The sequence below is a fragment of the Astyanax mexicanus genome, chromosome 3, assembly GCF_023375975.1.
Source record: "Astyanax mexicanus isolate ESR-SI-001 chromosome 3, AstMex3_surface, whole genome shotgun sequence".
NCBI lineage: Eukaryota > Metazoa > Chordata > Actinopteri > Characiformes > Acestrorhamphidae > Astyanax > Astyanax mexicanus.
The window spans coordinates 7,255,988-7,274,122 of NC_064410.1; the positions used below are offsets into that span (position 1 = coordinate 7,255,988).

Below are 18,135 nucleotides of genomic sequence, written 5' to 3' on the forward strand. Positions count from 1 at the left end.
GGAGAAAGAGAGAACCACGGGCCCAAAACGCATCCCCTGCATTATCAGAGACTTTTATAGAGAGTCTGACCACTTTCTGTTCCCCCTGTTATATCAGTAAATAACAGTTAAACTCTAGAGAAAGCCTGAGAGTAAGTCCTCTATGAATGGTGAATGAAGCTAAAAGCTAAAAACTTTAAATTAAAAATAATATTCAGAACTACTTGTTCTGAGTATTTCTTTTATTTTAGAAAGTAGAATCATGTATTTAAAAAAAAAAAGAAAAGAAAATGTGCCTATATATTTCAGTTTATCTACAAGATAATGCACAATGAACATCTGACTGTTGAAGTCTGCCTAGGTTTTTATCAGTCTGTGGCGCACCTGTGTTTTCTGTTGCCACGATAGCAATACACCAGAAATATACTTGAACACTCCTCATTTCCACACCACCACGCTCACCGTCGTAGATATACTCACAAGCACTGTTGCTATTTAAATGACGCAGGCGGAAGGTGTAAAATTGAGGCCTTTATTTTATCTACAATATAAGGAGTTTATTCTTGCACTCTGTTTCGTGTAAATGCTGCTGTAATTTGAAGGATTTTGTTTTCAAACAAGTTTTATTGTGCTTGCACGATTTTGCCTTCTTTATAAATTTAAAATAAATGTAAAAGACACAAAAGTTTACATATCTGAGAGTTCTAAATGTTACATAAGAACTAAAAGAATTTCGATTAATCGATAATCCCTAACATATTTGAAGAATATCAAGCATCCTAGTTTTTAGATTTAGAAATGTGATTTACATAATATAGGCCCTTTATAAATAACACAGTCAATAGGCCTAATTTTCCATATACTTTCATGACAAAATCCGTGTGTTGATCAGTTTGGGTTACTTGCTAATCCGTCCATGTTTTGCTAAATTGGTGGTTTTAAGAGGGGGTTGTAAAAGCCACATTCATTTGTATGAGCTCTCTCACACACACACACACACACACACACACACACACACACACACACACAAACAGGCATTGAGCTCACATGTGCTCATACAGACATATATGGTTGAAGACATCATTAAGAAACACATCAAAGGCAGATATAAATCACACACAAACACACACACACACACACACACACACAAATTACAGACAGGCAAACAACCTTTTTTGGACCCATCATTTGATGACTCATCAAGGCATAGACAGAAGCACTTGCATCCAAAGTGTGGATTCACACACACACATACACACACACACACACACACACACACACACACACACACACACACACACACACACACACACACACACACACAAGCGCACTCAGGGGGTGCATAGAGATTCTCTCTCCTCAAATAGAACACAGCGATGACTCATTCGCTGCACAGCCCAACTGCATTGGTCTGCCCAGGCAGATAACAGACACACACACACACACACACACACACACACACACACACACACTGATTTAATTATTAATACTCTCAGGTAATGACGGCAGCTTGGAAGGGAAGGCTGGACCCCCTGCAGTATTCGAAAGAAACTAGTTCTGTAAACATATCCCTCACTCTGAGCTCACAGCCCCCCCAACAATCACCCCACCCTCACCACCAAACACACCGCCTTCACATACTGACCACAGCTGACCACCCCGTACTGAAGTGTCTGAAAAGAAAAGTCTGCTGCAGCATGTAAACACTCTCTAACAGGGTGATATACAGCTCTGGATTAAAAAAATAAGAGCCCACTTAAAAATGATGAGTTTCTTTGATTTTACCAAATTCAAAAACCTCTGGAATATAATCAAAAGGAAGATGGATGATCACAAACCATCAAACCAAACTGAACTGCTTGAATTTTTGCACCAGGAGTAAAGGCATAGAAGTTATCCAAAAGCAGTGTGTAAGACTGGTGGAGGAGAACATGATGCATGAAATACAAAGATACATGAAAACTGTGATTAAAAACCAGGTTTATTCCACCAAATATTGATTTCTTAAAACTTAAAACTTTATAAATATGAACTTGTTTTTTGTTGCATTATTCAATGTCTTTTTTTGTTATTTCAGCCATTTCTCATTTTCTGCAAATAAATGCTCTAAATGACAATGGGAAATGTTGTCTGTAGTTTATAGGATAAAACAACAATGTTCATTTTACACAAACATAAACTTAAATAGCAAAATCAGAGAAACTGATTCAGAAACTGAAGTGTTTTTTTTTCCAGAGCTGTATATTGCAGTGTATGGTTCAATGCGAGACTCAACACACACACACACACACACACACACACACACACAAACACACAGACATACACACATTGAGCACTCAACAGGCCAGGGTAAGATTTAACAATGCATATGATTATACTGATGTATTATTTTAAATACTGATTATTATAACTAAACACACTTGTGCACAATGAGGGCAGTCCACTCCCTACCAATAGGAAGAAAGGGCAATCACACTCCTCATTATGGCTGCAATAATCAGTCAACATAATAAACAACGCTGATTATAAAAATGTATCGACAAATTTTATCCTGCTAAAATACACTAAAAAGTCTACATTGACATTGTATCCCAGGCAGATGTGGTTGTTAGATGGATGATGCGGAGCTTCTCGACAGTCGCCATGATATTGGTTGCTATAGTATGATAAGGTGTTGCTGTATATACTGCTAGAGTGTTAAGACACTACACAAGACTTACCTGTCTTAAAGGAACAGCAACATTAACAGCCTGTTTTATTTAAAGGGACGTAGAGAGGATCACGTATCAAAAAAAGCTCATGTATAAATAAATTAATGCCCTTTCATGTACATAAACCCACACAAATGTTATAAACGACTTCAAGGGAATGAAATAAAAGGAAATTAAAAGGTTACGGCTCTGTTAATCCTGTCTGCGAACACCTTGCTTATTCCACACCTCTTCAGCTACAGACTCTTTTCAAGTTAACATTCAGTGTGACTAATTTAACTACTGTACTCCCGAGTTTAGCCTCGACATGCAAGCGCAGTTCCAAGCACATTGGTGTGAAAACTCTGAAAAATCTGCCCAACAGCAACTTAGCAGCACAAACCAAAGCCAAACTGCATAGAAATGAGTTATTTTAATCAGCGTGAATCACTGTCTTAACAAGCGGTGAGGAAGGAATGCTGGCTGCCATTTTCCGCCCAACGCCGGGACGGATAGTTTGACAGGATATAACAGAAAACAACAAACAGCGAGCGAGGACATTACAAATATCAGGCGGCATTAGTGCATTAATTATTAATGAATGCCTTCGGCTGGCATCAGCTATTGCGAGAGAGTGGTGTTTGATAATTAAAAAGCTGAGGAACGCTTTAATAGACAACACGGAATACTGATCTGGTCTGAACTGTTCTCACAGAACAGAGAAAAGTATAAGAGTACAAGATAAGAAAAGACAAGGAAAGACAAACTAAGGCATCACTGTAAGTCCACTGATTCTGTTACCTTGCCGTTCACTAGGGGTGTAACGATGCATTGCAATGGACAAGTGTTTTGCGGGAACAGACCATTCTAAGCTCTGTTACTTTAAAATCTCATGCAGTTGCATTGTATGAACACCAAAGGACCAGAGAACCATTGGGCGTAAGCAAAGGGCGTAGGGAATGTCAATCATTTTAGACCAGTGTTGTCCAAACTTTTTTTGTTGGGGGCCAGAAGGAGAAATATATTTGAAGTCACAGGCCAACGACTCTGTAATAAAACAAATAATGAAATATACCACTTTAAATAATATATTTTCCTGATTACTTTCATTTCACACCATTTTACTTGACTTACTATCTTTATCTATATTTTACAGTGTTGTGTAAACTAAGATTTTTGACATTGATGTTTCATTTCATGATGTCTCTTAATATATAATAACTCCTTAATTACAGCAACTTTTAGACTCATTTGCCCTTTTTCTGTGTTACAAATGCACACTCTCTCCGCTTTTAGACTCTTTGGGCCGTTTTTTGCACTAGAAATGCGCACTCTCTCCGCTTTTAGACTCTTTGGCCCGTTTTTCTGCGCTAAAACTTCACTCTCGCTGCTTTTAGACTCTTTGGCCCGTTTCTGACACCTATAGCGTTCAAACTTTGAATCTCACATTATAAAAATCTGCTTAACAGCGGGCCAACTTTCATTCTATTTCTAAAATACCTCGCGGGCCGCTCCAAAAAAGGAAACGGGCCGTAGTTTGAACACCCCTGATTTAGGCTGAAGTCAATAAGACAACTGCTTTTTGACGTGACTCACTTTTTTTAAGCCAATCGACAGCCAGAGGTAGTTGTCCATCTTTTTTTGTTGCAGCCTCCTAAAGAGGTTTGTTATGGATCTGTTGTTTCTCTTGACTGTAGTTCATCTCGCAATTGTGGTGGGGTGGTCATGCTCGCCATGCCCCCCTTGTCTGGGGCTCGTTGCTTTCAAATGGCATTTAGTGGAGGGATGCCCACACGTCGTGCCGAAGGAGCAGGGTTCGCATGGGCAGTAGATCTTCCAGGCTGCAGTACCTCTGAGCCGACAACCATTTGATAAACTGAACATGAAACATGAACTGGTCAGAGCTGCCTTGAGTCTGGAGTCAATCCAAAATCATTAAGCAATCATTGGACGTAGGAAAGAATACATCCTGGTCAGGACACCAGGGTACCACATACACACCTATTAACTTACTCCAACAGCAAATCTCTGACAGTATATTGGCTATATTGTGAAAAGTATTTACCCACCTATACAAACATTTGAATTGAGATGTTCCAATGGCTTCCATGGCCACAGGTGTATAAAATCAAGCACCTGCTTCTACAAACGCTCTCAGAAGCTCAGTGAATTCCAGCATGGTGCTGTACAAGTCCAGTCATAAAATTTTCTCACTACCAAATATTCCACAGCCAACTGTCAGTGGTATTATAACAAGGTGGAAGCGATTGGGAACTACAGCAACTCAGTCACAAAGTGGTAGACCACATAAAACGGCTTCAGATTAGCTTAAGGACAGTAAAGCATAAAGAGCTTCATGGAATGGGTTTCCATGGCCAAGCAGCTCCATCCAAGTCTTACATCACCAAACTCAATGCAAAGCGTTAAATGCAGTTGTGTAACATGCCGCCATTGGACTCTTAAGCATTGAAGACGTGTTCTTTGGATTGAAGAATTGCGCTTTTCCGCCTGATAATCCAATGTATGAGTCTAGAATTGGCGGTTGCCAGGTAAACAGTACTTGTCTGACTACATTGAGGTACGTAACTCTGCAGGAACAGTTTGGGGATGGCCCCATTCTGTTCCAACATGACAGAACATGGACCTTGACAGAACACTTATCAAGGTCCATAAAGACTTGACTGGCCTGCAGAACCTGAGTCCTGGCCTCAATCTGATAGAATACCTTTGGGATCCAGGCAGTCTTCACTCAGTCACGGCCAGGAAGAATGTTTAAAAATGTCCATGAACACACTCCTAAACCTTGCAGAAAGCTTTCCCAGAAGATTTGAAACTGTTGTGGCTGTTAAAGGTGGGCTGACCCTTTATTAAACCCCATGGATTAAGAATGGGATGCCATTCAAGTTCATATGCTTGTGTTGGCAGATGAATGAATACTTCTGGATATATAGCGTATTCCAAAACCAAACCCTTTATCCAAGCTAAGACAATAAAATGAATGCTCATCTCCTCCTGAACGATCAACGCTTTCCGGACTTATCTCACCATCACCAGAAGAATACAGGGTCCTCAGAATGTCCGAACCACCCTCGGCCTCTTTCCCCATTCATCCTGAGTCATGCGGCGGGCCACTAATTAACCCTCCCACACACTCGAGCGGAGAACGGCTGCAGTTTAAACCACGGAAGGACTCAAGAGTCTCACCTGGTGGGTGTGTGGGTGGGTGTAGGTGAGGATGTGAATGTTTGAGGAGGCTCATTAGCCTCTGGATAGCTACCACGCATTATGTAGATGTACTCTGCTTTCCAAGAAGTTTCACCAACTGAGACTCGACAGGAGACAATGATTAACCGCTGAAAATAAAAATAGCCGCAGTCATTCCTCTCTCATGAGATGTTTTGCATCTTGGCCATTGGGCATTCCACCATGGTTTGTGGTTGGTAGGTTTACATGTTGGTCAAATAGCCTCTTCTGCTTAGAATTAGTGGCGCTGCTAATTCTTTGCTGCCCTGGCCCTACCACTCATCAGTTCAGGGGCAAAAATCCAAATGGTTCCAAGCATGCTTCTTCAACCTGCAGGCTTGAAACCTATCTCTTAGGACATTTTCACACCTGAAAGTCGGTTCCAGAGATTGCACCATGGTTTATGTCTTTGTTTCAATGTATATTGTATATATTTGATCTTGTAAGTTTTGGTTTTACAATGCAGTTTAGTGAGTGGACCAAAGAGCTTCCAAAGAACATCCTGTCATCATCAGCTACACAGGCAGAGTCTCTCTATACTTCATATTACCATAATTGGTTTGTAGAATGTTGCTTAGCCAGGTTTTGGGACCAGCTCATGATCAACTGGTCATCTAGTAAAAAAGTAGATCCAGACCGAGACCAGCCGCTTTGGACAGACCAAACTCTGTTCTTTTGTTCCAAACTGTGGTTTCCAGCTCCTTTCAACTGCTACTTTGGTTTGGACCCAAACTGAAAAGTTCGAAAGTACGGTCCAAACAGGGCAATCTATAAAAGGACTTCAGTCCATCAACTGAAGGTTCTTTAGACCTTTAGAAGTTTATGTATGGAACCAAAAGTAAGGTAGCACAAACAACCATCTAAAACAAAGGACCACGTTTTGGTCTCACCAAAAGTTTTTGCAGTGATAAGACATTTTTGGTTGGTTTAATCACCTCAGAACCTGCTAGTGGAGTTGGTCTTGGTCTCGGAGTTGGACTCTGAAGCCGTTCACTTGTGTTGATAAGAGTATATCAACTATACTCTTATTTATTTGAGCTAAACTTCTGATAAGGCGAAGTTTAATCTGATATATTGGTCAGATTACACTAATTACCACAGCTATGAACAAACGCTGTCTCTGCTGCTCCATGCTGTTTGCATGCGTGGTCTGTGCTGCTTTCACTGCTTGAAGGCGCACCAGTTCCTTCCGTATTTGCAGTTCACGTTCTATAGAAAACACTGTTTTTGAAAGTGCAGTTGCACATTTTTTTGCGCTCTGTGTTAAAGTAGCTACACACTGCACAGATATACACTCTGGAACACAGAATATTTTGGAAATATTTAATTTCTTGCTCCTGCACCAGACAGCTCTGACCAGTCAGAGGAGACAATGTGTTTTATTGTGATTTAATGGTGTGTGCATTTTGGTGGTTTAGGTTTTTATGCCTGTGTGAAACCAAACCAAACCAAACTGATCCAAATCAACTGATCCACACCATAGAAACCAACTAGAGGTGTAAAAATACAGTAATTAAAGACAAAGTTTGGACTCTGGTTTGGACTTTCAGGTGTGAAGGGGGTAAAAAGGACGAGGCCAGGGTCGCTTACACAAACCTCAACTACTGATCACCTGCAGTCACTGCTCTTCTACACATCCATTCCATTCCTCTTCTCTCAGAGTCCACAAACTGCCAGCCAAATGTCAGACACGCCTGTAAAATCACAATGGTCAAACACCCTCCCACACACACACACACACACACACAGGTCCAGAGTAAGAATCAATGAGCTGGCGTCAGACGGAGAGAACGGGCCAATGAGCAGACGGCCCTCGGGGCGCGGCGGTGAGGAGAGGGGTTACGCGGTTGCCACGGCATCCAGTGACATTCAAAGACGTCACGGGAGGGATGGGGGGGGGGTTAATAAAGGTCTGAGCGGCCATCACCACTTCCAATTATAAACAGAGCCGATGGGAGGGGCCGAGTGAGAGGAGGGGCTTTGTGTGTTTAGAGTAGGGGAAGAAGAAGAAGAGGGTTGGATGGAGAAGATTACGTCCAATCTGATTAATTATTAGCATTAGTTTGATTAGCATTGTCAGATTACTTCATTTCAGCACATTCAACACAGTCAATGTCCAATACTATAAAAATGTTTTACAACTATTTAGTAAGATACAGCTAAAAAAAAATTCAAGGATTCATAATTTTATTGTCATTCACATCACATTTGGTACATGAGTTGAAACAAAATTGTGTTCTTACAGCCTAGTTTTATCCAAAAGAGCAATTATTATCTAAGATAAAATAGATAAAATAAAATAAAGAATAAAATATATATTTTGTTTTTTCGTACTATAAAAAAAAAAAAAAAAAAAAACGCATTATAAGGCACATTATAAATGAACGTCTTTTTTCTGGTCTATTTTTATACATAAAGCACACCGGAATATAAGGCGCATTATGCAACACTAGTAAGGAACAAGGGTGTTGCCATGTTTTCCTTCTAATTCAGCAGCTCTTGCTGTAATTTAAAAAAAAAATATATATATATATATATATATATATATATTTTTTTTTTTTTTTTTTTTTTTTTTTAAGTCAAACAAACGCTGGATGTTCATCTACACAGATTTCAAGTTTTTATACACAGTATTTTCAATGGGATGTGCAGCGCAGATGTATTAAATGGAGTTGCGCGGCTGTGGGCAGTGAACACAGCACAGACTGCGCATTTAAACAGCATGGAGCAGCAGAGACAGTCTTAGTTTATAGCTGTAATTGTCTGGTTAATATTTCAGATTAAAATGTGCCTTATCAGTAGTTTAACTCAATTATAAAGAAGTGCGTTTGATAGCTGGGTCAGATCGAGACCAGATCAGGTTCTCACCACAAGTCAACAAATCCAGAAATTGCGTTAAAAAAAACACAACAAAACCAAAAAGTTACTGATTCCAAAATAATTGCAGACGTTAATGCTTTAATGTTGACATCCCTAAAGAAAGAAAGAAAAAAAAAATATATATATATATAAAATAATCTTTACATTGTATTCAATTTCGTAGACAGCATCAATCCCTTTTTTTTTCTATTTATGGTCTTTTTAGCTGCCACCAACAACATTTTAAGCACATTTTTATCATTCTTTCCTTCTAGTTTCAGCACACTCCCCATGTAAAGATTCACCCATGGAAATTCAAACTCAATCCCAAACAATTCCACTACAGATTTTTCAATCTTCTACTAAAAAGATGCCAATTCTGGACATCCCCAAAATATATGGAAGTGATCAGCTATCTGAGAACCACATTGTCTCCAGCACCATCCATGCTGCTTTTCTTTATCCATTAGAGCTCTTCTTTTAGGATAATCTAGAATGTGATGTGATTACCAAAATTAAATGGAGTTGAAATATCTTGCGGTCATACTGTCAAATATGTTACATAAATGTTCAAATTTTGCATTTTCCTTACTGTCCCAACTTTTCTGATTTGTAGTTGTACTTGATACGTAATTGACATGATCTAAGGCACAGATTTTTATAGTTTTCAATGTCAGAAACCTTCATTTAGAGTTTCTTTAAACAGTAAAACATGCATTGTATATAGGACTACAAAACATAGTGTATCCAACAAGAACAAATGCCTCAAACATATTTGTTCAGGGATAAAAAAATAAAAAAACAGCTCACAGAAAGCTCCAGTTCTAGATGCTTATCTGTATTACTATCGTCACTGTGAACATGAACATTCAACTGACACATTTCCATTCTACTGGCTGAATGGTTACGTGGGCGGCCGTGGAAAACAGTTCCAGATTAGTGTTCATGTAGGTGTTTGAAAGAATGGAGGTCTTGGTGAGCCAGAGGGCTGCAGAGTTCAGTGTTTTCACAGCTCTAACACACCTGATTCAACTGTGCTGAACCGAAGGGTTGGTGGCCGAAGTTGCTTCAATGATGTTGCTTATAAAAAAATCGAAAGTATTTTTTTTAATGGTAAACTTTCATGTATTTTTTTTAGTGCCTGTTAATTTTGAATATATTAGGACTTGGTGATAGAGCTACATAATCTATGCATCAGTGATGATAATCTGATATTTATTCCAATGGCAATGATTTAAAATATGGGACATTTTGCAAAAGCTATGTAGAGGATATCTGGTATATAAATTTATGTTATCCCCCAAACCTACTATATAATATTTATGGTACAAGTAGCCATTCTGAGAGGCTGCAATTAAAAAACTGATACCCTATTTAAGTAAAAGTTATGTTTGTCTATGTGTGATGGTGTGTTTATTGTCACATGCTTAATAAAACAACTATTTAAAAAATATATGATTTATAAATATGTTTTAATAAATATTTGTAAGTATTTTTGCAAGAGAAAAAAAACATGTATTTAGGGCTAGTTAATTTATATATTAAAAGAACAATTTGCAAAATTAATTTACTTTTTTTTTTTATAAAAAAAATATATGTCTTTTAGATTTGGCCCAAAATTAAAATCTGTGCAAATGCCAAATCTGAGAAAAATAAATCCGCAAAAGTTGATCTAATTTATGATTTAATGACCATTCATTGCAGCTGCAACCCTAAATCCATTCATTCTTATGTAGGGGTGTAAGAAAAATATCAATATTATATCATATCGTGATATTTTGTTTTGTAGCACTTTTTTATCGATTTTCAAAAAACAGTATACATTTTTAAACTTTCAATTTGATAGTTTAGATGTAAAGACTGATGATTGTTTGAAATTCTATTAGTATGATGTTTAAAAAAATATGACATTTTATACAAAATATGATAAGAAAAAATCGCTATATCACATGTTTACAGTATCACAATGTGCTGTGATATACTGAATTGTAACCTCTGTATTATATCAATCTTTTTTAAGCATTTATTTTGTTTCTAAACTGAAAGAGCAAAAGCATTTCTTAATGCAAAGAAGGGATAAAACATTGTGTTTAATGGTACCGTTGTGGTGGAACGACCATCCCTGCTAAGCCCAATATATTCACTCTAAAAACTGTGGTGTCGGGTCGCTTTTTGCTGGAGTTCTTCTGGCCACATCAAGCATCTTTACGTACTTACGTCACACGTACAGCCTCTAAAATCAGAGGATCCGGCTCAGTTTTACTGAACGTGAGCGGCTGGTGGAGCAATGGAGACTTCAGAAGGGGAAACTCAGAGCTCAGTAGCTCATCCATTCACTCATAGTAAAAACAAAGCAACGATGAAGTGAAGTTTCTGACTAAGTGCTCTCTCTCTCTCTCTCTCTCTCTCTCTCTGACTAAACATAACCTGGAATCGGATTCATCCACTCCAAAAGGAGACCGCATCACACCCGCCCAGTTTAAAAATGATTCTTCTGTATGCTCGGTGAAATTAACCATTCTCACCAGAGAGAGCCCTAAATCCCCCAAATCCTAAAACTTACAGACATCAACTTTAAACAATCCCAATATATTGCCTTGAATAATGTATCGCAATATGTCTTGATGTATTGAATCGTATCAATATCGTATTGACGTTACACAGCCCTATTTTCATGGAGCACTGGGTTCTAATAGTGATCTAAATGTCTGCCGCAGTCTCGTAGGATCTATGTTTGGTCAAAAAACACACAAATCGTGATCAAATAGACGAAAAACAAGCAAGCCTAAACCACATCTCATCTCTAAAAGCAGCTAGAGCGATTGTGCCAAAACCCACAGACCACAAAGCCTCGTCTCGGTCACCGAGACCCAGACCAGAAACAACTCCTGAAAAGAAAGAAGTACACTGAAGATTACTCTCCTGACTGAGACCAGGAACACCTGATGCAGACTGAGAAAAAAAAAAAAAACACTGACAGGAAAAGACGAGCACAGTCGCAATATCAGGTTCGTCACCTGTTGAGAAGTGTCCTTTACCGCTTTAGTCCTCAGAGAAATCAGCATTCACTATTTTTTTTTAGCCTCGGCAGACATCTTTTAACTGCTAACGATGAAAAAGAAAAGCGCTCCAGTCTCCAAAGATGTAAAAAGACAAGATATGTCATCTTTAGCATCAAAAAATAAATAAATGGAAATGCAGACAAAAAAAAATCTTTGCATTTTTAAGCTTTTAGTCTGTCATCCACCTGCAGAATGCATTCAAATCTATTCAAACACTGAATCACTGAAGCACTAAAGATAGCCCCACACTGATAATGCTACATGGCAACAATGAGGAAATTACACGGCTGGTCAAAAATAGGACGAGCTACAGGGTGACGCAAACTAAGGTGATGTTTCTAAAGGTGATAATCACCTGCACTCTTACTGCAGAAAATGAGATGCATGACAGGTTGTTCAGAATAACTAATTTCTGGGTCTTTTCGCACCTCCGAACAACTACGAGACGTGACCTGATTTAACATCTGCTTTCATTGATTATCTTCCCAGATTATCTTGTGGAGTCGAGTGTAAATTATGTATTGATTTCTTTATTTTTAAAAGGGGGGGAGGGGGTGTTTTCAGGCCATTTATCTGGCCAATTGTCCCACCCATTCAGTTGCTAATCATCTGTATATCCCCAATCACTAGTCTCCTCCGTCACTAGGGCTGCAACGATTGGTCGATTATGACATTTTCTATTTTGTGACTAATCGTTACTTTGCAGCACTACACAAAGTACTGTGGACACTCACACAGCTTAAAACACGGCTTGCGTCTTCGAAAGTGCCCAAACACAAGATTACACATTTCCTCACTAAATATCAGCACTTTCCACCTTTAAAGGGCAAGGTTCTGGACATTTGAAGGACATTTAAACCTCTTATTCTGCTCTTCTATCGTTGTGAAGCGAAAAGACAGAGAAAACTAGAAACAGCAGCCATACCTACAGCAAGCAACAAAGAAATAATAATCGAAATGGCAGAAATAATCATTGACTAATCGACTAATCAGAAAAATATTTGCCAGATTATCAGCCTACCAAAATAATCATTAGTTGCAGCCCTATCTGACACATGTGAAGCCAATCACTGCCTCTTTTTCAACTGCTGCTGATGCAGCATTGCCGAGTAGCATCACGGGGCGCTTGGAGGAAAAGCGCAGCGACTTGGTTCCAATACATCAGCTCACAGGCGCCTTGTGCTGATCGACATCACCGTTTGGAGTGATTTTGAGAGAGACCGCCATCTACCCACCCAGATGGAGCAAGGCCAATTGCTCTCTCAGGGCTCAGGCAGCTGATGGCAAGCTGCATGACTGGGATTCGAACCAGCGATCTCCAGATCATAGTGGCAGCGCCTTAGTCTTTTTTAGGCTAGTGTTTTACACCCACCTAGAGGCCAACACTTTGGCAGTTGTGCCACCCCCCTGCATTTCACAGGCTTTCTTTTAAACAAAGGTGAGAAAAATTGTTTTGAAAAGTGTAAAGCACGTTGAAGTGTCTTTGGATCTACTTATTACTTGCAGCCGTCTGGAGTTTGGTACCCTGCTAAACTAAAGAAACCCATCTACTTTTCTCTATTGTTACTATTTGTGAGCTGATTTATTTGTTTGAATGTTGGTACCACAAAACAAAAGTGAGTCACTGGTATCCTAGTTGCTTACTTTGATGGTTCTAAATGGATTCAAGGTGTTATGTTGACAAAATGGTGTTTGCAAGTGGTTATTAGGTTGTTCTACAGTGCTATGGTGTGGTAAGGTGGTTGATTTGGTATACCAGTAAGTTGCTATGCAGTTACTAAGTGACTCCATTGGTAGGTGCTTGATATTGTATTCCAGGTACTAGGAGGTTTCTAAGTGATTGCTAAATGGTGGGGATAATTGCTATGGTGGGTACTAGGTAGTTGCAATGATGTTTCTTTGTGTTGCTAAATGGTTGCTATCTGAGTGCTATGGTATTTCAAAGGGTTGCTACGGTGTTGTTGGCAGGTGGCTTGGCGGCAGTTGCCATGCTATGGTAGCTTGCTGCTTTCTAGCCAGGTACACAGTGGTTGAGAGGCAGTTGCTATGGGGTTTCCAAGCGGTTGCTGTGGTACCTTATGTTGAGTGTTGGGTGTTAAACATGTAGTATATATAAATATATATGATTGTTACATTTTAACTGCGCCAAAGCCTTTGCATGCTAATTCATACAAACGGGAAACAATTCTGCACAAACCTGTTGCTACACAGAAACTGTGCATCTGTCCAATTACAAAGCCGTATCAAAATCTGATTACACAATCAGATGGAACATCTGGAGTTTATTAGTAACTGTGATAATATCTCGAAAAAATAAATGGTAAGTAAGACAAGGTCAGTATTTGAAAGTACGGATAAAAATCCACCAGTAATGGAATTCTAAATGCTCATCGTTCTCATCAGCATCTGTTAGAGAAGGTCTGGAATAGTCTTACCTGGTGTGTTGGATGAATTCATGGACAGGCAGCTAGCTCACTGATCCTTCCCTCTGGCTTTCAGCAGGCGATGTGCACAGGCAGTTGCAGATGGCGAGTGTGTGTGAGAGTGTGTGATTCCACCTGGTGGAGGGGGCTCGGCACTGGAGGCTGCGGGTCTACAGCGGGTCCTCACTGTCAGCCATGGCCGGAGATGTCAGAAGAGCCTACAAGAGCTACAGAGAGGAGAAAAAAATACATTAATTAATTCAGTATAATTACATTTTACCATATATCTGCATTTTGTTCAATTTATGAGCATTTCTATCCATACAAAAACAAATTGCCAGATTTTATATATGTATATTGATGCGACACTTATATTTTTGTAAATTAAAAAAAAGTAAAAATATATATAAATATATAACTTCCTGTCGTTTACTAAAATTTAAGGGACCACTTTCTCAGTGTCTGAATCAGTTTCTCTGATTTTGCTATTTATAAGTTTATGTTTGAGTAAAATGAACATTGTCGTTTTATTCAATAAACTACGGACAACATTTTTCCCAAATTCCAAATATTAAAAATATTGCAATTTGGAGCATTTATTTGCAGAAAATGAGAAATAGCTGAAATAACAAAAAACACGAAGCTTTCAGACCTCAAATAATGCAAAGAAAACAAGTTTGTTTTAAGAGTTCAGAAATCAATATTTGGTGGAATAACCCTGTTTTTTAAAACACAGTTTTCATGCATCTCGTCATGCATCTCCTCCACCAGTCTTACACATTGCTTTTTGGACAACTTTATGCCTTTACTCCTGGTGCAAGAATTTAAGCAGTTCAGCTTGGTTTAATGGCTTGTGATCATCCATCATCATTATTTTTAAGTGGTCTCTTTTTCCAGAGCTGTATTGCACCCTTAAAGGCTTAACGTTTATCTGAAGCAATAACCACGTCATCTGTCAAACATGGCGTAGGCACTGTTACAGCACAGCCAAGTAAGGAAGCCAGTTAAACTGTGTATCAGGTGTTTGTAGATGTGCTGAAAACTACTGAAAAACGTTTCTGCTCGTATCCAGATAAATGCTGCAAAAATACTAATACTAATAATAGGATTGTGATAAATGGTGATGAACTATGTACAGATGCTGTACTTATATACGTATCTGCGTATTTTAAATTCTACAGCATTTCTAATCCCACAAAAGGAAATGAAATGTCACATTTCTCTTTAATGCCACTTTTCTAGCAGAGATTTTTTTTCTATGATATGCAGATATGCACATAAAAAATTGACATTGACCAAGAATTCCCCTATGAAATAACTTTCTGAAAATATATAAATTGCAGTAGGCTATTCCCTACACAGCCTAAGGTTCACTTAACTGTCTGTCAAACATGGTGGAGGCACTGTTATAGCTGAAAGAAGTATTTACTTTCTGCTCACGTTGAAAGTCAAAGGCAAAATTGATAGAATGGTGCTTCACAGAACCACTCAATTCAATTCAACTTGAGCAACTTGAAAAAAGCTTGTAGCCAAAGAACAATGCTGTGTCCATCAATCATTAAAATAATAACTAAAGTAAAAAGTTCAATTCATCATAAAATTTATGAAGTCATATCGATAATCGCCATACAGTTCATTCAAACTGGACAAGAAAACTCAGAAGCTTAGAAGACTACTAAAGCTGGCTCTATAGTAAATAAACAGTTAATGCATCACTGTCCAAAATAAATGGCCATAGTGACCTTAGGCTCCCACGTGCAGCAGATCCAGAGGTTTTTACTCTATTGGTCAATGCGTGTCTATAGAGGTTATACATGCAGTGTATGCACAACTGAATACCTGTGTCAGCAATTGATGCACCATAATGCAGCTGAATTCACTAATTACACGAGAGGTCAGGATATTTACGGACGGTCAGAGATTGTGTGTGTGTGTGTGTGTGGGGATGGGGTGGGTATCTCTAGGCTAGTGTCTGAGGTGTGAAATGCTGTATCTCTGAGTGAGAGGGTAGCAGTTGGCCTCCACTGAAAAGCAGGCACTGAGCTGTTAATGGGATGACTCATGCAGCCTCTGGTCTGCGGAGACGGGGAGAAACTGCCGCACTCCAATACCCACGCTGCCTAGCAGCCACTGCACATGCGGCGGGGCACTACATTACCCACGCTGCCCCGGAGACTGCCAAGAGCCCCTGCCACCTGCTGATGACAAAGAGAGTCTGGTTTGAAAAGCAATGGTCATCTGTAAACTGTGAGTCTTTGGAAGTTTTTTACAGCAGCACAATTTGGTCCATTTAAAATTGACACTGGTTCATATACACTTTTGGTACGGTTTATCTAAGCAGGTGTGAAATCAGTGAAATCAGTAACCATTCTTGTCTGTGGACCAAAACAACCGCAACGGAACTCCAGAGCAGTTCACTTGTAGCAACTATCAAATATACTCCTCATGTTTGAAGTAAACAGCTGTTCAGGTGCAGTTTAACCTGATTTATTACCCATATTATTACTACAGCTATTAACTACTGCATCTCTGCTGCTGCTCCATGCTAAGATGACTTGACTTGACTGAATGTGGTATGTCCGCGTATGTCCAATCTAGAACCACATAAAAATGACTCAAAAAATGACACAAATCCAATTTTGGAAAGACTGAATTGAGACTGACATGCCCACAAAGCTATGAAAAATCAAATCTGTGTCATGGCAGGTAATTTCAATAAAGTCATACAAAAAACTATGCAAAAACTATGGACCAAAATTCTGGACTAACTGCAGGTTCTTGAACAGTTGTTGAACTTTCTTATAATACAAATTGTCTTCACTAGTTTAATGAGTCATTTACGCCTTATCCAGATTAGATTAGTTTCTCAGGGGGTCCTGGGGTAATTTTCTCTTTTATTGGGGTCCTCTGTGATTTTATTCCCGTCCGGAACGACCATGTATGTGTTTTTCTCAGACATCCTTTAAGAAAATAACAGGCTAAATTATCTACTGTTTTTCACTGACCTCTGTGGTCCTCCGGTAATTTTAGTCCCGTCTGGATCCACATCTCTGAGTTTTGTCTCCTCTTGTTTAATAAAATAGCTATTTGTCCACTGCTGCGCTCTGTAACTACGCTTTGGGCGTGCGTTTCCACGGAGATCCATGTATAAACACAACAGCGCATGGAAATGGAGGAGCTACTGAACGTGATGTCATGTGACCAAGAAAGCCAAAAAATTGCAATTGCAGTCCGGATGCAGGAGTTTTATTTTTTTTTTTCATAGATGCTCCCTAAGAAACTAATCCCATCCGGACAGGGCTTTAGATGTTACAGGGCAGTGGTTTCCAATCCTGGTTGTGAAGATCCTCAATTCTTGCACCTTCCTGCTCTAACAACTTGTTGGTAGTTTTTATCGTATTAATTAGCTAATTAACTTGATCACTAGCGCTGGGAGCAGAGTAAACACTAAAATCTACAGGGTAGGTGTGCATGTGTCGAGTTTGGAGGACCCCTGCCCACCAGATATAAGTGTTATCCACGCTGCAACACACCTGATCCAACTAATCAGCTCCTTAATGAGCTCGTCCTGAGTAAAAGTGACTGTGCTATTAGAGCACGGCAGCAGCACTTTAGTTTATTTACACAAAACAATCTGCATGTCACATCACCACTCTACCACACACACAGCGGCGTAATTAGATTAACCGTGGAGAGTTTTAATGGCTGCACTGATGAGGCTGAATGTGGAGAGGGGCCTCGCGGGCAGAAGTGTGTGGAGCTGGATGAGCGAGCGGTTCCTCTCCCACCGTGTCCTGTGGCCTCACCTGCTGGATACAGCCTGCAACTGCACGCTCGGGAAGCCCACACGGCCCCCACATCGGCTCCATCGCAGCACAT

At 39.4% G+C, this 18,135-nt stretch overlaps 1 protein-coding gene across 1 annotated transcript in view; it reads right to left on the minus strand.

Annotated features, from left to right (window-relative positions):
* The window catches only part of hdac5 (histone deacetylase 5), a 198,102-nt gene that overhangs the window by 115,779 nt on the left and 64,188 nt on the right, over positions 1-18,135 (minus strand). Inside the window, exon 2 of the mRNA XM_049476086.1 lies at positions 14,269-14,483. Within this exon, the coding sequence (XP_049332043.1) occupies positions 14,269-14,290 (22 nt within the window). The 5' untranslated portion in view covers positions 14,291-14,483. The remainder of the gene's footprint in view (positions 1-14,268; positions 14,484-18,135) is intronic.